Here is a 21568-nt window from a genome sequence, read left to right as displayed (position 1 = left end):
AGAAAAGGAATACATCAATCTAGCTTCAGCCTAGCTACATAGGTTCGTGCAGTGTGCATTAATTATTGGAAAAGTTGAATTCTAACAATTAAAATTAGTGACGAAATTAATTCCATCACTAAATATATAAAAATATATTATTGATATGATATAAAAATACAAAAAAAAAATTAATTTTAAGTAAAAACAAAGAGGGGTAAAAATATTGATCAATTCATTACAATGCTTTGTAATTATACTTAAAGAACTTAAAATAAAAGCAATTTTAATGCTCAAGAAAGATAAGATATGGCGTCGCACATTATCACTTGAATATATCAGCTACTTGCATTGCTTGTGGAGAAAGAGAGGGAGAGATGACCAATCATAGAGAGGAGATCGAGTAGGATATTCATGCACTTTGGTACGTGTGTGAGAGAGAGAGAGAGAGAGCTATCCATGCACTTAGGTATGTGTGATCTGCTTTGATGACATTGAATGCACGTCACCAACTTCACCTAATATTCTTAAATGATCACTCCCTTATTATGAGCAGCTACACCTCTTCTTCACTGCATAGCGCAGCCCACCAACTTCCAAAGCTTCGAGAGAGAGAGAGAGAGAGAGAGACGATGGAGAAGAGGGACAAGGGAAGTTCTCCCATGGCAACGATGATGGGGTCAAGAGATGAGAATGAAGATGTGGAAAACACCACGCGAACAGCCGAGACTATGCTGCGTTTGGTGCCAATGGCTTTGTGTATCTCAGCGCTCGTGGTCATGCTTAAGAATACTCAAACTAATGACTATGGCTCGCTTTCTTATTCAGATCTTGGAGCTTTCAGGTCTGTATTTTATGCATATTAATCTTCATTCTCTTTACAGTTTAGTTCTGTGTTTGATTGGAAACTTTTCTTTTTTAAAATAAAATGGAGATCGATCTATATATATATATATATATATATATATATATATTATTCTGGGCTTTAATTCTTTTAATTTTGAGTTAACCATAATGCTAAGTTTAAAAATATTTTTTCTGATCATATTTTCAACAATCCCGTGCGTTAAACTATTAATTAGATCATACAAATGGAACTCATAAATCCAATAGTTGAGATTTTTTCAGAATAATTTCTGTCATAAGCCAATCACAGAGTCAGGGTCCTAAGAAATTAAAAAGCTTCCTTCACTTGAGACAGGAAACAATGTTTTACTCAATTAACAAAAGGGATTAATTTATGATGCAGGTATTTGGTGCACGTCAATGGCATTTGTGCTGGCTATTCCCTTCTTTCAGCGGTCATTGTAGCCATGCCTCGAGCGTCCACCATGCCTCGAGCATGGACCTTTTTCTTGCTTGACCAGGTAACTAATAATTTCATCAAAATTACTCAACCTTAATTACAAAAATTCACAAGAATCCGATTAGTGATTAATCAATTTATTCTTAATTATGCACCTAGGTGTTAACCTATGTAATTCTTGCCGCCGGCACGGTATCGACGGAGGTGCTGTACTTGGCAAGCAAGGGGGACACAACCATAACTTGGAGTGAGGCTTGTGTGTCATTTGGTGGATTTTGTCACAAGGCCTTGATATCTATAGTCATTACATTTGTCGTAGTGATTTGCTATGCAGCTCTTTCACTCTTATCGTCCTACAAACTTTTCAGCAAATATGATTCCCCGGTCCTGACCTATCCAGGCAAGGGTATTGAGATTGCCACCTTCCATGGCTGACTGCGGCGGCGGCCACCACCACTATTAATTAATATCTTCTCCATGTTCATAAGCAGCTAGCATGTACTGACCACAACAACAACCCAGATTAGAATGTGGTTGATATTGGTCCGTATATAGGAGATGTTGATTTGTTTTCTACTACAAGCACTTCACTGCCTTCGTGTGGTTCTTTACATGTGATATGCTTTCCTCAATCTCTTAAGAAACCATGCTTTTTTGAATATCATGATGAATCCAGATTTATTGGTAGTTTTCAAAATAAATTTTTTGTTAAATCTTAACTTAAATTTAATAGGTTTAAAAACCTTTCAAAACCAAAAAAATCATTGCTTCAAGCAACATGCCTAGGTCTAACTATGAGTAGGCTTAACCCGAGTGTTAAACTCAATGCCCATAAGAGCTACTAGGCATTAAGCCCATTACCTAGTGCTTGTGGGCTTAGCGTGTTGGTCATGTTTAGGTGGAGTGCCTAGCTCTCTTGAGTCCAAGCAACGTGTTTTGATCTATTTTTAGCTGTTAACAAGCTCAAGACATGTGCCTAAACTTAAGAAACCATGCTTTTTTGAATACCATGATGAATCAAGATTTATTGGTAGTTTTCGAAACAAAATTTTTGTTAAATCTTAGCAATAAATTTAATGGGTTTAAAAACTTTTAAAGATCCAAAAAACCATTGGTTCAGGCAACTTGCCTAGGCTCAACTATGAGTGGACTTAGCCCGGGTGTTAAGCTCAGTGCCCACGAGAGCTGCTAGGCGTTGAGCTCATTACCTAGTGCTTGTGGGCGCAGCGTGTTAGTCATGCTTAAGTGCAGTGCGTAGCTCTCTCGAGCCCAAGCAATGTATTTGGATTCATTTTTAGCCGTTAACAAGTTCAAGACACGTGCCTAAGCTTAACACTCTGAGCCTGGTTTTTATTTTTATTTTTGCTTTTTGCAAGTTCTTTGAAAACTTTTTTGAGACCCATGCAGCTCCTTCAAGACTTTTTACTAAAGTAATACATTTTAGATTCTACTCTCCTTACATTCTCAAGTGTATAAATTTTTTTCATGATTTGCCATCTTTTCATTTTATTAATATTTATGTAGGAGATAGTTATCCCTTATTAATGCATATGTTAAAGATATTTATTTCTTTTAATGTTATTGAAGCAAAATTACTTTCCAGTCTCTCCACTCAAACAAAAAGACAAGATTCATGAAAAGATTCATGAATTATAAATACTTCACGAATGATCTAAGTAAATGGTTAGCAATCTCTCTATTCTTTAATAATTTGCACATAAATTTTTAGAGATTTTCTTTCTAAAATATCATTGTATTTTCTTTCTCTACAAAGATACTTACATAAATATCTAAGAGTCTCAACATTTATCAAAGATGATATTTTACAGATAATTGGCTTCCCACGTCAATCACCTTGATTTTCCACACCAAGCTACTAGCCACCTTGATATTTCATATCAAGCTATCACGAGAATGAATTAGGTTGTAATAACTAAATGATTAATCTATTATCTTATTGTATAATTCTTATTACTAATCATCTTAGATTTTATATCATCATCACCATGCATTTGCAAATAAGAATTATCTTTCTAACTTTAATTACATTACATTTATATCTTATTTTATAAGAAAAATGCTTTGAAAAAATAATATGTATATATACACACACATTAAAAAAAAACTAAAATAGAAGTGTGGTTTGGAATGACTACTCACTCACAACTCATTGACTTAGGGACATTGAGCAAGATTTGTACAAATTAGTGGCCCAAAGATGCCATAGGTTACAAATATCCAGCCCAACTGAATTAGAAGCACATAATAATCTTAGCCTAGATTTTATCGGATATGAAAATGGGATCATTGGTTCCATTAAACCAGAGCTTTGGAATTTCTGTGATGTTCTCATGATGGTAACTTTGCATGCTTTGTGATTTTGATGATGAAATTTCTCATTTGTCAAAAACAAAAACAAAAAAAAAATTTCATGATGGTCCGAATCTTAAATGATAATAAAAAAATATATAATTAATTTGATAGATAAATTTTTTTAATTAAAATAATATTAATAATAAAATAATAAAAATTACAGTTAGTATAAAATTTAAATTAAATCAAAATCTAATACATAAAATCAATAAAAAATTTCAAAATAAAATATATAATAATAAAAAAATTAAGGAACAAACTTGATATAATTCACAAATAATAAAATATTTTTTATTATTTTTTAAAAGTATTTTTCATCTAAATTTTTCTTGAACTATAAAATATTTTTCAGTAACTAATTTTTTTTAATATTAAATAAACATATAAAAATTTTAAAAATAATTTTCAATATCCATTTTCGACTTAAATTCTATGGTCAGAAAAAAGAAATCTATCAACAAAAATAAATAAATAAGTTTAAGGATGGAAAAGAACAAGGTTCTATGTCAAATCATCGAACATGAATTTAACTTTTTTATTTAAAATCTTCAGTTTTTTTTCTCTCTAAAACCATGAAAAAAACTGATTTTAAATTTATTTTTTATTACTTTAGAAAAAAAAAAAACAATGACCCAAAAATTTTATTAAATCAAATTTTTTAAAAAAAATAATAAAACAAGAATGAAAAAACCATGAAAACCTTCAAAGCCTTATCGGAAAGGAAATTTTGACAGGCAGAGAAACAGCCACACAAGTGCCAATTTTGTAGCTTAGTCCATCACCACCAAGAACATAATATCCTCCATTCTTCTCCTTCACTCTCTTACTTATTTTTTCTCTCTCTTTCTCTTTTTCCAAACACAATACTAAACCCATTCCACTCCTTCAAATTCCCTATTTTCCCTTCCCATTTTCTCATTAAGGTAAGCACTAATTATTCACTTTCTTGTTGATTAAAGATTTCAATTTTGTAAGAAATCTTGAGACTTTTTGTCCAACTGATACAATTTACTCGATATGGTATCATAAGGGGTGTTTTTAGGTTTCTTGTTGGTTTTTGTGAATGGGGTCTATGGTGGTTTTAGTAGGCAGCATGCCATCTTTGGCTTCCCTTATGAGTTTAGGGAGCTTGAGTGTGTCTACAGCTAGCTCTAGTTGTGTTGAATCTTCTTCATATTCAGTTTTAAAGAGAGTTTCTTTATCAAAAAGGAGTCTTAGGAAGGCTAAAAGATGGGATTGTGTGTGTAAATATTCAGTTACTACCACTGATTTCATTGCTGAGCAAGGCAATGCTGTGTCACTTGATTCTAGTAGTAGTACAATTAGAGGAGGAAGTGATGGTGATAGTGAGGTTGTACTTAAGCCTGCTCCAAAGCCTGTGTTAAAATCTCCAGCTGGTTCTAAGGATGAAACCCCTTTGTGTATGAATTCTGTTGGGTGGGGTTCTTCAAGTGCTGGCGGGGATTCTGATGGTGAAAGTTCGGATGAGGAGGAAGGAGAGAGGAATAAGGTGATCGAGTCACTTGGTGAGGTTTTGGAGAAAGCTGAAAAGCTTGAAACTTCAAAACTGAGCCAAGAGGGTGGTAGTGCTAGTAGTAATAGGAAACAGAATGGGGTTGTAAATAAAATGACTTCACCTAATGTGGGTAATGATTCGAGAAATGTTAATTCATCGGCTGCTAATATGAAAACTAAAACTTTAAAAAGTGTGTGGCGGAAAGGAGACTCTGTGGCTGCATTGCCGAAGGTTGTCAAGGAAGTTCCAAAAGCTACTAATAGGTTTATCAAAAGGGAACCTAAAACAGTAGAAGGAGCAAAGCTAGAATCTCAATCAACTGTACCATTGAAACCTCCTCAGCCACCTCTAAGACCTCAACCAAAGTTACAGGGCAAGCCATCTGTAGCTCCTCCACCTATGATCAAGAAACCTGTTATTTTGAAGGATGTGGGGGCTGCTCCAAAGTCTCCAGTTAAAGATGAAACTGGCTCAAGAGCTCCGCAAAGTAAAGGACAGCCAATTTTGGTTGACAAATTTGCACGCAAGAAGCCGGTTGTTGACCCTGTGATTGCACAGGCTGTATTAGCCCCTATAAAACCAGGAAAGGGCCCTGCTCCTGGGAAGTACAGAGACCGAAAGAAAAATGTTTCACCTGGAACACCAAGAAGGCGGATGGTGGATGATGATGTTGAGATTCCTGATGAGGAGCTCAATGTTTCTATTCCCGGTGCAGCTACCGGGAGAAAAGGGAGGAAATGGACTAAAGCCAGTAGGAAGGCAGCTAAACTCCAGGCTGCCAGAGATGCAGCTCCTGTCAAAGTAGAGATTTTAGAGGTTGGGGAAAAAGGTATGTCAATTGAAGAGCTAGCCTACAATTTGACAATCGGTGAAGGTGAAATTCTTGGGTTTCTGTACTCAAAGGGGATTAAGCCTGATGGGGTGCAAACTTTGGACAAAGACATGGTAAAGATGATATGTAAGGAGCATGAGGTGGAGGCCATAGATGCTGATCCAGTAAAATTTGAAGAAATGGCAAAAAAGAATGAAATTCTTGATGAAGACGACCTGGACAAACTACAAGAGAGGCCTCCTGTCCTTACTATAATGGGTCATGTAGACCATGGCAAGGCAAGCAGCAACATTCTCTATCTCTTCATCTTAGAAATCAGATGTGTCTGCATTATCTTCTTTGTCTCATTCTTGGTTTTGATTTGAATCTTAAAAGAATGGTGGTACTTTTAAAGACTTTTCTAATGTATCTGGTATTATCCTCATGACAGACAACCCTATTGGATCATATTCGTAAAAGCAAGGTATGTTAAGCTTCTTCATTGAAGGTCTTATGGATTTAAGTTATGACACATGTTTTCCGTGCTATTTCCCACTTCCATTGCAAAAAAGGTTTTTTTTTTTTTTTTTTTGCGGTGTACTTGTGATAGGAGGAAGATGTAGGATGTCTAACCTGTAAACTACAAATTGATTTGGGATTGATTGGTTTCTGAAGCTATATGTCCACTGTTCTAACATGGCATGCACATAATTTAACTGTAGCCTGACAGATGGAAAATTACAGGTGGCTGCCTCAGAAGCTGGTGGGATTACACAAGGAATTGGAGCATATAAAGTTATGATACCTGTGGATGGCAAGTTGCAACCATGTGTTTTCCTTGATACTCCTGGGCACGAGGTAAGCATGTTATCCAATTACTGTTACATACAATTGTTTATTGCCAAATAGGCAAATACTTTGCTGATCATGTCTGATGTCCACTGATCTTTGTTTAATCAGCTAATGTTCTTCTTAGATGATTTTATAAACTTATCTGTGAACTGAACACGCTTGCCTTTTATTTAGATAATTTCTATTTTATCTGCTGCTGCAGGCATTTGGAGCAATGAGAGCCCGTGGAGCGAGGGTGACTGACATTGCTATTATTGTGGTGGCTGCTGATGATGGGATTCGTCCTCAGACTAAGGAGGCCATAGCTCATGCCAAAGCAGCTGGAGTGCCCATTGTAATCACAATAAATAAGGCATGTCAGAAAAAAAGTGGGTTTTGTTGTTTTCAGAAAGAAACAAAGGAAGAAACACTTGCCCAGCTGCATTTGGAAATACCTTTGGTTTGTGTGGTGTTGGCCTGAGGACTTTCTGACCCTGTTTTTTCTTCGATTCAACCAGATAGATAAAGATGGAGCCAATCCAGAAAGAGTCATGCAAGAGCTCTCTTCTATTGGTCTCATGCCAGAGGACTGGGGTGGTGATGTCCCAATGGTTCAGGTATTTTTAATTTATTGCAACTTTCTTTTTTGCTTTATCCTTCTGCAGACGCTTATATTTTTGTGACTCCTTTTAACAGATCAGCGCTCTCAAGGGGGAAAATATAGATGATTTGTTGGAAACTGTTATGCTTGTGGCAGAGGTCAGTTAAATTTATTGGCGCTCCTACTAGTTCTTCCAATTATTATTTTTTTCTCGTGCAATGAAATAATCACAGTCCACTGGCCATTTGGGTGGTCAAAATTGGATCCATGAACTTCTTTTCCAGATGATTGTAGTTCTCTCTCTCTACTAGGAATATTGTTAAGTGATATCTTGCATTATATATTTAATTAGTTGAGTAGCTTGCAGAAGCTATTTAATCAGGGCAGAGAGAGAAAATGTGGGATCCTCTGTCTGCTTGGCTTGTCAAACAAATATTTCATCAATCTAATTAATTGCTAGGAATTTTGTAGTAGTAGTAGTTGCAGTATATGTAATGAGAGGAATAACTTTTGTTCTCCAATAAATGCAATATCTTGTAACTGTCCCTTGAAATTTCTCTTGCCTGGATCCTTTAGAAAATTGAATATGAAGTGTGTGTGATTTAACAAGCACTCAGGGGACAGTCAAAGGTGCATACATGCATATTAATATGTACTCTCTCCCAAAGCTATATTAGATATCAGCCACAAAATCTAGAAACACAATACAATTCATAAATTCAAAGCCATCATGATTCCCTGGAATGAATGGGATGTAGCATACATTTAACAGCATGCTATTTATGTCTTCTGACTTCATGCATGATTGTTTCAGTTACAAGAATTGAAGGCTAATCCAGATAGAAATGCAAAGGGCACTGTTATTGAGGCAGGTCTTGATAAATCTAAAGGGCCAGTAGCAACTTTTATTGTACAGAATGGCACCCTGAAAAGAGGGGATGTAGTGGTTTGTGGACAAGCCTTTGGAAAGGTTTGTTAGTTAGAGTTTGAATTTCAAAAGAAAAACTCATAACGTTCTTTAAGAAAATACCTGCAGCCTAATGTGATTTAAATGTTAATTTTGAAATGCTCACCCACCTTGGAGGATTTCTTTGTTATGCCATTTTCAGGTGCGGGCTTTATTTGATGATGGTGGAAAACGAGTTGATGAAGCTGGACCATCTATACCTGTACAGGTTTGTTGTTATTCTTTTTCCCTGTTTCTCTTTGTTTGCGTACATGCTGTATTATATGTCACTTATTTTTGTGTGCACCTTTTTCATAAAAAAAAGAATGTAGCTGTGATTCTTTTTTCTTTTTTCTTTCATTATTGTTGGAATATTCAAGAACTAAAACCATTATGATGCTCCTTCGCCATGCATAAACTAAACTAGTAATTAGGATAAGCATGAAAATTTAATTGACTATAAATACAGAAACCCCCTGTATATTGGTATTATTGAAACAATTAGAATTCTGGGGATCCAGCTCAATTCCCATTTGGAAAAGTACATTTTAGAGGGTTGTACATAGTTTGCTCAGGTGATTACAACAATAAACTAATCCCCATTTTTTTCTTTTTATATTATGTTTTATGGTTCATTGATCCCTATCTATTTGTGTGATTCTTTCTCACATGACTAATTCATACGAGTCTTCATTTGAAAATAATCTTGCAAATACGTTACACTGTTCTTTACAGGTTATTGGTTTGAGTAATGTACCAATTGCTGGTGATGAATTTGAGGTTGTTGCCTCCCTTGATATTGCTCGTGAAAAGGCAGAGAAACGTGCAGAATCATTATGGAATGAACGCATATCGGCCAAGGCTGGAGATGGGAAGGTGACCCTTTCTTCCTTAGCTTCAGCTGTCTCAGCAGGAAAGCTATCCGGATTAGACTTGCACCAGCTGAATATAATAATGAAAGTCGATCTTCAGGTATGTGCATTTGCTTTGCATTTTATCATATCCATATAAAAGCAATTCTCATGACATTTTCTTTTTCACTATTGCATCTTCTGTTGAAATCAAGTTGTGTTGGCAAATTTGTGATATTGACTTTTATATTTTACTAGCTTTCACTCATGTGATGCATTTCAAATCTAGGTATTAATTCTCTAGATCCATTTCATGAATAGATCATTGAATAGGTGGTTATATAGATGCACAAAAACAACTTTGAATCTATCATATAATAAAGAATGTGAAAGATGCTCCAAGAAGCCATTTGGTTTGAGTGTATGACTTTGTTTTATAACTAAAAAGGTGCTTTCCACAAGTTACTTTGGTAAAATTCTTTTAAGTTGAACAAATGTATGTCTCTGATTCTATTAAAAAAAAAGGCTTCAACTCTCTCTTCATGTCCCTCTGATTGAATATGTTTTGAGTGAAAGTTAGTAAGTAAAGGTGTTCTGACTTATGTTTGAAGCAGAATTTGGATCAATTTTTATGAGTTCCTTATAGATGAACTTTTTATTTTTAATTTCAGAATTAAAGGGTAAAAATAAGTTTATAGCTGTACCAAATGCCCTCGAAATCTGAGATGATTACTTGTAATTGGGCTTTGAAGTTATGTATTGATCACCAATCACCAACTTCTATGGAAAATTGATATGTATGAGAAAATTGGGTACTAAAAACGTGTAGTGAAAATCATTTTACTCATGCTAGGAAATGCTGCTGGATCTTGCTATTGGCAAAATCAAAATTTCTCAATAATAGCAATGCAATTTTTTGCTTGATTGCTTCACGGGGATGGCTAAACACAGCTGTGCATGCATGCACATTCATGCCTTCATCAAAATATTGTTCTGTTGCTCTGAGGTTTTTTGACAAAATTCATGGCATGTGATCATGGTATGGTTTAAACTTCATATTTTAAGTGCAAGTAAAATTCAATTCTCTTTATTATAAATAGGGATCTATTGAAGCTATCAGGCAAGCTTTACAAGTGCTCCCTCGAGATAATGTCACTTTGAAGTTCCTCTTGCAAGCTACAGGAGATGTAAGCAACAGCGATGTTGATCTTGCTGTTGCTAGTGAAGCTATAATTTTAGGATTCAATGTCAAAGCTCCAGGTTCTGTCAAAAGCTACGCAGAAAGAAAAGGTGTCGAGATTCGGCTATATAGAGTTATCTACGAACTCATTGATGATGTGCGAAATGCAATGGAAGGACTTCTGGAGCCTGTGGAGGTTAATTCTAATGCATCACTTGTTTCTTTCTATCAAACTTCGCTTGCTGATACTATTTATACTCAATGTATATCCTGTATTACATTGTGCATGATTGGGAATATATGCATGGCAAAAAAATTTCCATCTGTGGCTTTTTTTTTTTTTTTTCTTGAGGGTGGGGGTGCGGGTCTTGAATAAAAGGCAGATTGGATTCGGTTTTTTGAATGTTTTTTTTTTCCTGTTGAGCTACATGTCCTTACCTTGCTGGGAATTGTTAATTTTCTGTCTCTTTGCATTACATTTTTAATATGTTGGTTGTTCTTTGATGTTTGATATGAATGCATATATATATATATATATATGTTAGTTGTGGAAACAAACTCTAAAAAGAACCTCCAAGATGTTTATAGGAGTTAAACTGCTACCCTTTTTCTTTTAACTGCGTCATGGTATATGCTTGTTCATCATATCATAGTACAGGCATGCTGTTGTTTCATACTCATACCATTACTGTTCAGCATTTGACATGAATGTCTCTTCTGAGGAAGAAGTTTCTATGAAGCATATAATATTTATCCAAGGCAGGAAACCCTCTTCGCCATTCTACTATGCTGATGTGTCCATGTTTAATTTATCCTGTTCTGGGGCATGAGGTTGGTGGATTGAATCAATTGTTTAGTTCATTGGTTCCAGGTTAGGACAATGCTTGTGTTTATTCTCCATTCCTCTTACTGCCTTCAAAAACACTTATCACTGGAATACATGTTTATTTGAGTCAGGAATATTTTTTACTTGTGAGAATGTGCTGCTTTTGTTTTAATGTTGTGAAATATCTATTGCAGCATATTTACTGTTTTGCTACTTGCGTATTGATAGGAACAAGAGATAATTGGCTCAGCAGAAGTCCGGGCAGTATTTAGCAGCGGCAGTGGTCGTGTTGCCGGATGCATGGTAACAGAAGGCAAAATAGTAAAAGGCTGTGGAATTAGGATTGTCCGAAACAGAAAAACAGTCCATGTTGGTGTCCTTGATTCACTGAAACGTGTTAAGGAAATAGTGAAGGAGGTAAAATTTTTATGCCAGTAACTTTGCTTTGTTATAGTGTGTCAAATTTATGGTCTACTTTCAGTATTTACAGTATCAACAAACTTGTAAATTTAGTTGATCCTGGTGCTCTATCACACCCTCCAGAGACCTGCATTTCTGTTGAGCATTGTGCAGCATGGTTACACCTCATGAAGTGTATTTATGCATTACTTGCTTACAGGCTTGGTTTATACAGAGCTTTTAGTGAGTTGTCCATCAAATATCTATAACTGCTTTGCTTTTCCTTTCCTTTGGAATTTCTAATGATATTTTATAGAGGCATGTTTTATCCATTGACTTGATGTCCTTAATAACTCTGCTATTCTGTGAGGATGATGTTGAAGGTTGAATGATATGCATAATGTGATTTCGCAATTCAGTCTCTTTTAGGGGATATGCTTGCATTATTCATGAATTAGCTCGATTGCAATATGGGAGACTTCTTTTTTTGTGAAGTAATGGGAATTTAAAGTTGCTGCAATTATTGTGTTTGAATGAGATGACTGAAACATCCAATTTTTATTGTATTTGACTATTTGTTGAGATCAATTCTTTTAACTTTTATGCTTTGCTTTCTTGGGTCAATTTGTGGAATCTAATTATGAGAAATGCAGCCTCTTCTCTACCTCCGCATTTATGTTATTTATTGAATTACTCTGCCTTTTATTTTTATTGGTGAATTTTCTTATGCTGTTTAAGATTGCAAAATGGCTTCCCTAGTGGCTGTAAGATGCTGTCCTCTAACTTGATGCCTAGTATATACGTGGTCTCATTCCGATATGCTTTTCTTTATCAACTATCAATCCGTAACATCTATTAACTTTATTTGCATCTATCTTAACTCAACAAATTTTATCTTTTCCTGACAGGTAAATGCCGGACTAGAATGTGGTATTGGGGCAGAAGATTTTGATGATTGGGAGGAAGGTGATACTATAGAGGCCTTCAACACAGTAGAGAAGAAGCGAACCCTTGAAGAGGCCTCAGCCTCCATGGCAGCTGCACTGGAAGAGGCAGGAATCGACTTATAGCTTGGCATGCAGCTCTATAGCTGAATATATTCGGTTCTCCTAATGGAGCCCAAAGCATTACAGGACAATAAAGGTAGCACTATCGAAGTAGTGCTCTAACATTTGCTCAGTTCGTGGAATACAGATGAGCTGCCCAGCAGGGCCAACACATACAATTTATGTCAACCGCAGGGCGTGCAAGATCGGAGCTTGAGGTGATTTTGTCCACTGTTGTATGCTATTTTGTTGTATATATGGTAACAGATACCAGATCTCAGTTACTTTCTGTGAAGGAGCAATCATACAAGTTCCTCAAGATTCATTGTGCCAAGACAATGTAACATTTCTGAAAGAAATTAATTTTTTTTGAAGGTGCTCAGAATTAGGCATGCACCACCTCCTACATTGTCTCTTAAAATTTAGCTACTCAAAGTTGCAGCAAACAGAGGTATAGGAAGGCCAGACTTTGTAATTATAATCACCATTTTTTTCAGAAATTTTAATTTTCACAGTTACCCTAGAAGCTATTTTGTAAATCGAAACTAAAGAAAATAAAGAAAATAATGTTGGGTTAGGAAAGATTGTATGAATATTATGCTAGGTTTTATGAGAACGGTAAATCTTGCTACATCATATTTCAGAGGCACTTCACAATTTTAATAGTGAAGCAGATTGGAAAGCCTGTTTTTTTTAGTGTTTTAAGGTTATTTCCTGCTATATTGCAACTTGGAACAAAAAAAAAACTTTGAATGTAAGAAAATAATATCCAGACTGTCATACACTATAAGAAATTTTTTGATATTTTTTTGATATTGTAATTAAACTCGGTAGTTAAACTTAGAAGTTCATTTAATATTTTACTTGTTTAAATTTTAAATTAAATTACATTTAATATTTTACTTTTTTAAATTTTAAATTAAATTACATGAGAGTTGTTTTAATATGATCTTATCGTTTGGTAAGTCCAAAAAAAAATAAAAAAAAATATATATCTAATTTACCCTAGTCAATTAGCAAAACCCGTAACCTGATTATGGATTATACTGAATTGAATTATTATTATTATATGATAAGAAATATAAAAATTAATTTACTTCAACATAATGCTGAAAGATAAAATTCAATTAAAAAAACAAAAGATAAATCATTGAATAATAGAATTGAAAAAAAAACTAAAAGATAAAAAAAAATAAAAAATAATTAAAAAAACACAATGAACCAAAGAAAAAAGAACTCAGACCTACGAGTCTTATTAGCCCTCAATGACTTGGGCACAAGGCCCTCAATGACTTGGGCACAAGGCAGAGCCATAGGCTTGGACCATTAATTTTTTTTTCTTTGTTAAGGGGTGGACAACACATTATTTACCTTTTATTTTGTTTTTTTTAAATAACAGACAACATGTCATTGGGTGTTATCTACTGGGTTGTAATCTTGATTCAAACCACCACTTTGATGGACAAAAAAACAGGGAAAAAGGTTTTTTGGATCGAAAATTTTCAACGAATTTTCATCTAAAAATATCATAAATACCTCCTTAAATCTTCTAACAACCCCAAAATCAACTAAAACATGAAAATTAACCAAATAAAAATTCTCTAAACCAAGCCTGATCTTCTTTCTGTAAAAATGTTTTTAAAAAACAACCACCATCATCAAACTCTTCAAGTCAAATAAAATCCGTTGATATCAAGAATGATGAGTTTCTTTATAAAAAAATGGCTCAGTCGATAATTTTCTCTTTTTTCTTTCAAAGTTATGGATTCAAAAATGAATTTTTAAGCGAAAATAAAAATTATCATGAATTTAGTGTGTGACATGTAATTTCTTTGTATTTTACATTCAAGACCTCTTTCTTTTGATGTTGTTTTATTAATTAATTAATTACTTAATACATTTAATCCTTGTGTTGATAAAATTAAGCCCTTATATTTTCATATATGTTTGTATCCAGTCCTATTGGATTTTCATTACAATTTTATTGTTTTTTACTTAATCCATCTCTAATCAATGTTCTCCAGCTCACCTACAGCAGATAAAATTAAAAACGCATTGCAAAGTTATTTTTTTGTAATTTCAAGATAAATAACGGTAATCAACCTGGATGAAGGGAATGAAAGTAGAAGGACTAACTTACAAAATCGTTTGAAATACAGTGACTAAATTGTAATTAAATATTTAATTTAAGTATGCATTATACACACTTTAGAAGATTTCATGGCCCAAGCAAGCACGCAGTGAGCCCGGCTCCTATGTTTCAAAATTCAAAAAATGGAAAGGAGCAACGGTCACCTTTCTTCATAACTCTCTCTGAGCCAAGGCAAATCATCCATCAAACAATGAATCCTATGTTTTCTTACCTTTGAAGTGCCAAATCAACGTTAATATTTACAACCCAAACAACTCTCCCTTTCCCTTTTCTCCTCTCTCTCTCTCTCTCTATCTCTCTAGAACAAAAGGATTGTAAAGCACTTACCTTTTTTTCCCTGTCATTCTAATTCAAAGCACATCAATTGATTGCACATTCAAAACTGTGCCTTTTTCTTTTGAACCCTTTTAAAGAATTCAATTCAGTTTCCATGGAAGATAGTAATAGTACTAATGAGCAACCTCCTCATTGGCATGACCCCCTTCTCCTGACTGATGTACACCACCAACAACAACATAATACCAGCCCTCTCTCTTGCTCTTCAAGTAAGATCACTTCACCTTCTCTAGTACCCAATTTTTCTTTCTGGGTTTTGTAGATATTTTTTGGGTTTTTAAACTTTTGTTTCTCTCTTTTGTCTTGTTTAGAGACTGGACTCATTTCTTCGAAGTCTCAAACTTTGGCCATGGTAGATTCAGATTCAAATGAAGGTAATGCGTGGTCTTTTTTCCCTAATTTAAAGCAAACCCATTAATTTTGTTGATTTAAATTTTGTTGGGAACACTCTGTTATCTCTTAAAGGTATGATTAACTCTTTTTTTTTTACTTTCTTGTTGTAGATATGTGTTGGCAAGAAAGCCAAAGCGTAGAATCAGTTACTATGAAAAAACTGATAGACCGAGTTGAGAATGATGCGATTGATGGTAAAAAAATCTCTTCTTTTGACAATTTTGATCAAGAATTGGATGTCAAGATCGAACTTTTTATTGGGGTTATCAAGATTTAAGAATTTGATTGAATTTTGTGTTATTTTTTCAGGTAGGTCCATGTTAGGGTTTTCATTAACATCTCCTGATCTGGTCATTTGTGCTGGTTCACCTGATATATCCAGAACTGGATATGGAGATTCTCCTGAATTATTGGATGGCAACAAGTGTTCAATTGAGCTTTCTTTGGAGAATGGTATTGATGGGTCTGATATGAAAGACTCTATTAAAACTCCATGTGTAAAGTTTTCTTCTGTGTTTCAAACATTCAACAAAGAGTTGTCTCCTGAATCTTCGTTTGAGCTCCTTCCACAGCAAGAAAAAGAAGAGAAATTGGTGAAAGATTTTGTTCCTGGTGTGTGCATTAATGCAGGATGCACTGATAGGGCTGTGGTTTTTGGGGGTGTTGAGTTTTTAGGGGATGATTGTTTTCTGGGTGGTGATACTGTAAGGACTGATGCTACAATTGGGGATGGACAGGATGGGGGTCTTTCTCTTTACCAAACGGCACGGTATGGTAACTTCTCGTATTGTTTTCGGGCGCTGGAGCCTGGGAATTATGATGTGAGTCTGCACCTTGCAGAAATTGTATTCACTGATGGCCCTCCTGGGCTAAGAGTATTTGATGTTTTTGTACAAGAGAAGAAGGTGAGAATTCATGAAACCAAAACAAATAGGAGTTTCAATGGAGGTTGCTAATGTCATCATCTTATTGTGTATGATTGATTGTTTTTGTAGGTTATGTCATGCCTCGACATATATGCACAAGTAGGCGCAAATAAACCTCTGGTTGTATCTGGCCTTGAAGCTTTCGTAGAGGGTGATGAGGGCTTGTTGATTAGATTTGAAGGAGTGATGGGAAAACCGATTGTATGTGGCATTTCTGTTACAAAAGATTTTTCTGCTAGTAAGTTCAGTTTTCAATCTTCTTTTGGTTTCTAAACTTTCGTTTTTGGTTCATGTTTCAAGATAGAAATTTAGTTAAGCTTTCTAAAACTTCTTATTTCAGATATTGGAGAAGCTAGATTACTAAAACCTATAGGAATGTCTCAAGTAGCGGAGTGCGATTCGCCCAAAGTAATACCTCTTAATCCTTTTAGATTCAAATTTAGTTTGTGAGAAACATCAGATTATTGCCTCTAAAATGATGGTTAAACTGCAGGATAATGGTCACCTTGAGGTGGAAGGGGATTATCAGAAGCTACTGAGAGATCACGAGTTTCAGAGAAGGGAATTAACAGAGATGAGGAGGGCAATGGATGAACTTAAGAGGGAAAACCGACTTAAGAGCAGGGAATGCCAAGATGCTCTGAAGTCATTACGGGAGCTCCAAAATGAGCTCATGCGCAAGTCGATGCATGTTGGGTCCTTGGGTATGGAAATCTAATGCTGTCTGTAGTAATCACATTGACTGTCCATAAATGTTGATTGTGCTGATGGTTGGTTGTATGCAGCCTTTGCCATTGAGGGACAAGTGAAAGAGAAGGGTAGGTGGTTCACATCATTGAGAGACTTGACAAGAAAACTGAAGGTACTTTATGAGTTTTTGACATCTGTCTCATGGAATATCTGGTAATATGTTGCATTATTTTAAAAAGGTTTCATTTAACAGATTATGAAAATGGAGCACATCAAGCTATCAGAGGAGGCACTGGCATACAAGAATTGTGTTGTAGATATGGACGAGATAAGGTCTACTATTCTGTCCAAAAGTAGGTCAATGTACTGTTTATATGACGACCTCAGCTATCTTTCTTCTGCACTTTTTATTCACTTATTTTGTTCTGACAGTGAAGCAGCAAGTAGATTTGCATGAGGATCTAAAGATTAAATTTGTTGAAGGAGCAAAGGAGAGAAAGGAACTGTACAATAAGGTTCTAGAGTTGAAAGGTGAATTTATTTTTGCTTTGATATCTGGAGTTCTATATGTTAGGAATTTAAAGTGAAGCAGCAAGTATACTGAACTCTGAATCTTTCTTGCAGGAAACATTAGGGTGTTTTGCCGGTGTCGGCCTCTAAAATCCGAAGAAGTGGCAGCCGGAGCTTTAATGACTATTGATTTTGAATCTGCTAAGGATGGTGAGCTAACTGTTATGTCAAATGGACTTCCAAAAAAGACCTTCAAGTTTGATGCTGTTTTTGGCCCCCAAGCAAACCAAGGTAATCACCTCGTGTGTGAAGTGCATTTTGGATCTTGGAGTTATCCACTCTGTTCCTTTCAATAATAAACCATTGCTTTTGCTTGTTTTCTCAGCTGATGTTTTTGAAGACACTGCTCCATTTGCAAGCTCGGTCTTGGATGGGTACAACGTCTGTATTTTTGCATATGGACAGACGGGGACTGGAAAAACTTTTACAATGGAGGGTACAGAAGAAGATCGTGGAGTAAATTTTAGGACTCTTGAGCAAGTTTTTCATATGATTAAGGAGAGAGAGAAGCTATTTCGATATGATGTATCTGTAAGCGTTCTTGAAGTTTATAACGAGCAAATAAAAGATTTGCTGGTGTCAGACTCTCAGCCAGGAGTGGCTGCGAAGAGGTAGTATGAGTTCCTTGTATTTTCTCTCCATTTTCATCTTATGTTTTCTACGATCTTTATACTTAGTGAATGGTTCTTTTCACGATCACCATTATATTCTGATAATGAATCTTACACAGTTGAGAACATCAAAATTGTATAAAGGGTAAAATCCACGAGTAAACATTTCAATTTCCTTGTTGCTATTTACTTGCAAAACCTGTTGTGGACTTGATTGGCAGTGTCTATTCAGCATGACTTAAACACACTCAATCCTTTTCAATGTTGAAATCTCGAATGATATTCCATCTTAACTTCTATATGCTTCCAAAACATGAATCCATGGAATACAAAATATGAAATGTTCACAATCAGTTCTTTGTTTTGTATGATAAACTTCTATACACTTTTTTTTTCATTATTAGCCTGAGATTTCCTTTCACTCGTTTAAGATCCCAATATGAGATTATTTGTGATATATCTCATCAGCAGTAAGAAATAGAGCTGTATTCTAGTTTTTAACCAATCTACTATATGTCCTGTATCCTCACTTTTATGATCTTTGAGTCAGTTTAACCGAAGCATTGGAGTCTTGGCTTCTTCAACTTATTACTATATATGTTCATTATTATATGAAATGCAGGCTAGAAATAAGACAAGCTGGTGATGGGCTACATCATGTCCCTGGGCTGGTTGAGGCAAAGGTACACAACATGAGTGAGGTTTGGCAAGTACTAAGAACTGGTAGTAATGCAAGGGCAGTTGGCTCTACCAATGCTAATGAGCACAGCAGCCGATCTCACTGGTCCGTTTCTCTATGCTCCATTTGAGTTTTTATCTATATTCAATAATTGCATAATGTGTTTGAAACGGGAGTAAAGGCTAACGAATGGCTTGTTCTTGACCCAGCATACACTGTGTTATGGTGAAGGGAGAGAATTTATTGAACGGGGAATGCACAAAGAGCAAGTTATGGTTGGTTGACCTAGCAGGAAGTGAGAGGATAGCGAAGACAGAAGTGCAAGGAGAGCGGTTGAAGGAAACTCAAAATATTAATAAATCCTTATCTGCACTCGGTGATGTCATATCTGCTCTCGCAACTAAAAGCCCTCATATCCCATTCAGGTTATAAAAAAATTTAACCAGTCTTTGATTTGTTATTTTTCTACGTGCAAACTAACAACCCAATATGCATACCTTCAGTGTAAATGTTAATAACATGTTTGCTTGCTGTCCAGAAATTCAAAGCTCACGCACCTTCTTCAAGACTCCCTAGGTATTTTCTACCTGAACTATGCAGTAAATATAAATTTGGGTTGATTTACATGAGTTATGCAGGTATAAAATGAGTAAAACTAATATCTGGATCCATATTTTTTAGGAGGAGATTCAAAGACACTTATGTTTCTACAGATCAGCCCTAATGAGAATGACCTAGGTGAGACTCTATGCTCGCTCAATTTTGCAAGCAGAGTTAGAGGGATAGAGTTGGGGCCTGCAAAGAGACAGATGGACAATGCTGAACTTCTGAGATACAAGCAGATGGTATAGTGATAACTTATACTTTAAATGCCCTGTTCTTTATTTAGCCTTAATCTATGGTTATCACCTTCCTATTAAGTCTGTCTGACTGTTCCTACATGTCCATGGAAATGGGCTCTCCTGTCTGTTAAGGCTGAGAAATCAAAGCAAGATTTGAAAAGCAAAGATGTGCAAATAAAGAAGTTGGAGGATACAATCAATGGACTGGACTTGAAGACAAAAGAAAAGGACTTTAAATATAAGATCTTGCAAGATAAGGTAGTATATAGGTTGTCAGAAACCATTGCAACTTCACTTATAAATCAGCTCACCAATTTTTTCATTTTTCATTATGCTGGAAGATGGATCTTTAGTTTCCCTTTTCTTTCGTTGATTTTGCAGGTAAAGGAGCTTGAGGCTCAGCTCCTAGTTGAAAGGAAGCTGGCTCGCCAGCATGTGGACACAAAGATTGCCGAGCAACAACAAACAAAACAGCAGCAAGATGAGCAAATTATTGCACCGCCTAGGCCGCCGCTTGCATGCCGAATATTAGGGAGTAACAAGAATTTTGATGAACCTGTGAATGGTGCGTTGAACAAAGAACAGATAAATCTGACTCTGCCACCAATGGGGAACACCAGTTACAAATCCACAATCCCCCTTCCCTCAACAGAGGGGGTTGTCAAGTTGACTGACTCTACTGAAAAAGAAAACAACCCTGCCATGGCTGATCAACCACGATTGCTGAAGAGGACTGGCAGAGCCTCAATTTGTACAACAGCAAGACACGTCCTAGCAGCCCCAGCTCCAAGGCGGAACTCAATGATTCCACTCCCAAGTGTACCGAGTATACCAAGTTCATTTCCATTATGTCAAGTGGATATGAAAGAAGATTCGGAAGGGTCTGAAACAAACTGTTTGCCTGAGCAGACACAATGCGACAGCCCTAAAGAAATCAGATATGGCTCCAAGCGGATAAGCACCATGTTGAAACGAAGCCTTCAAAAGAAAGTTAACATGAAGTCCCCACTGCAGCAACATATGAGAAGAGGTGGTATAAATGTCGGGATGGAGAAGGTTAGAGTCTCTATTGGAAGTCGAGGCAGGACCGCACATCGGGTATTGCTAGGAAATGGTAGAAGAACAGGAATGAGGGAAACTCAGCAGAAGCAGATGCTAGGAGAAAAGGAAAGGAGGTGGAATAGTGGAACAGTGGCAAGAACTCCAGTCTAATTGATACATTTCTCACTGATATCTGACATTACATCTGCTTCCTTCCTTCTTGTATAATAGAAGGGTGAGAAAGGACTATGGTGTGTTTTTTTTTATGCTAATCGTCTGTTTGAATCTTGTAATTGTATAATCGTCACATTTGCGAAGCCTTGGCAGATGCGTTCACATCTGTATCAGAGCCTCGTGGAAACATGAAATGGCGTTTTCTTGTGGAAGAATCACCGATGCAAGGGGAAGACTTGCAATCTCTTCATGCCAAACAGAAATTAGAGGGGCACACTGCAGCATGTTTATGAACCAGAAGAATTGGTAATAATCCACTCACTCTATCAAAACAACTTGAACTAGGGATATGATGCTCTACACCACCATGAGATTATCCGTTGAATGGTTTGTGCAGTCATCTCAACGAAATCGTGTCTTAAGATGCCTCTTTTAGTTAAACAGCAACAAGTAAATGTTAAAACTAACAATTATTGTGAGGTACAGATA

General features: G+C 35.8%; 3 protein-coding genes across 4 annotated transcripts; all 3 read left to right on the top strand.

Annotated features, from left to right (window-relative positions):
- The first annotated feature begins 556 nt into the window (after positions 1 to 556).
- Positions 557 to 1986, top strand: LOC133703910 (CASP-like protein 2A1). The gene is made up of 3 exons (XM_062128648.1): positions 557 to 823; positions 1229 to 1346; positions 1445 to 1986. The coding sequence occupies exons 1-3, from the start codon at positions 612 to 614 to the stop codon at positions 1718 to 1720; spliced, it is 606 nt and encodes a 201-aa protein (XP_061984632.1). The 5' UTR covers positions 557 to 611; the 3' UTR covers positions 1721 to 1986.
- Positions 1987 to 4401: 2415 nt separating this feature from the next.
- On the top strand, positions 4402 to 13071 carry LOC133702895 (translation initiation factor IF-2, chloroplastic-like). 2 transcript variants are annotated; one of them, XM_062127226.1, is made up of 12 exons: positions 4402 to 6284; positions 6437 to 6469; positions 6730 to 6843; positions 7040 to 7193; positions 7339 to 7433; positions 7513 to 7575; positions 8232 to 8387; positions 8527 to 8592; positions 9099 to 9335; positions 10315 to 10590; positions 11449 to 11637; positions 12528 to 13071. In XM_062127226.1, the coding sequence occupies exons 1-12, from the start codon at positions 4722 to 4724 to the stop codon at positions 12687 to 12689; spliced, it is 3108 nt and encodes a 1035-aa protein (XP_061983210.1). In that variant the 5' UTR covers positions 4402 to 4721; the 3' UTR covers positions 12690 to 13071. The 2 variants fall into 2 exon arrangements, with proteins under 2 accessions (XP_061983210.1, XP_061983209.1); XM_062127225.1 differs by having other exon boundaries at positions 4403 to 6284; positions 7040 to 7189; positions 7335 to 7433.
- A 1839-nt stretch (positions 13072 to 14910) lies between these two features.
- On the top strand, positions 14911 to 21294 carry LOC133703440 (kinesin-like protein KIN-14Q). The gene is made up of 18 exons (XM_062127950.1): positions 14911 to 15362; positions 15465 to 15527; positions 15657 to 15740; positions 15856 to 16451; positions 16542 to 16710; positions 16813 to 16880; positions 16966 to 17176; positions 17258 to 17334; positions 17416 to 17515; positions 17595 to 17693; positions 17787 to 17963; positions 18058 to 18343; positions 18966 to 19127; positions 19232 to 19447; positions 19561 to 19598; positions 19704 to 19867; positions 19997 to 20122; positions 20246 to 21294. Exons 1-18 carry the CDS (start codon positions 15248 to 15250, stop codon positions 21074 to 21076), a joined length of 3582 nt encoding a protein of 1193 aa, XP_061983934.1. The 5' UTR covers positions 14911 to 15247; the 3' UTR covers positions 21077 to 21294.
- Positions 21295 to 21568: the final 274 nt, after the last annotated feature.

Source organism: Populus nigra, chromosome 9, assembly GCF_951802175.1.
Source record: "Populus nigra chromosome 9, ddPopNigr1.1, whole genome shotgun sequence".
Taxonomy (NCBI): domain Eukaryota; kingdom Viridiplantae; phylum Streptophyta; class Magnoliopsida; order Malpighiales; family Salicaceae; genus Populus; species Populus nigra.
The sequence above is the reverse complement of the archived record's forward strand: the minus strand, read 5'-3'. Positions and strand labels throughout refer to the sequence as shown.

Bases quoted from the DNA above. Each gene is read 5' to 3' on its own strand.
- LOC133703910 (XM_062128648.1), top strand. From the start codon at position 612: ATGGAGAAGAGGGACAAGGGAAGTTCTCCCATGGCAACGATGATGGGG. The intron at 824-1,228 runs GTCTGTATTTTA...TTTATGATGCAG, and splicing joins TCAGATCTTGGAGCTTTCAG to GTATTTGGTGCACGTCAATG. The intron at 1,347-1,444 runs GTAACTAATAAT...TTATGCACCTAG, and splicing joins CCTTTTTCTTGCTTGACCAG to GTGTTAACCTATGTAATTCT.
- LOC133702895 (XM_062127226.1), top strand. From the start codon at position 4,722: ATGGGGTCTATGGTGGTTTTAGTAGGCAGCATGCCATCTTTGGCTTCC. The intron at 6,470-6,729 runs GTATGTTAAGCT...GGAAAATTACAG, and splicing joins ATCATATTCGTAAAAGCAAG to GTGGCTGCCTCAGAAGCTGG. The intron at 11,638-12,527 runs GTAAAATTTTTA...TTTTCCTGACAG, and splicing joins TTAAGGAAATAGTGAAGGAG to GTAAATGCCGGACTAGAATG.
- LOC133703440 (XM_062127950.1), top strand. From the start codon at position 15,248: ATGGAAGATAGTAATAGTACTAATGAGCAACCTCCTCATTGGCATGAC. The intron at 15,528-15,656 runs GTAATGCGTGGT...TTCTTGTTGTAG, and splicing joins AGATTCAGATTCAAATGAAG to ATATGTGTTGGCAAGAAAGC. The intron at 19,448-19,560 runs GTTATAAAAAAA...CTTGCTGTCCAG, and splicing joins AGCCCTCATATCCCATTCAG to AAATTCAAAGCTCACGCACC.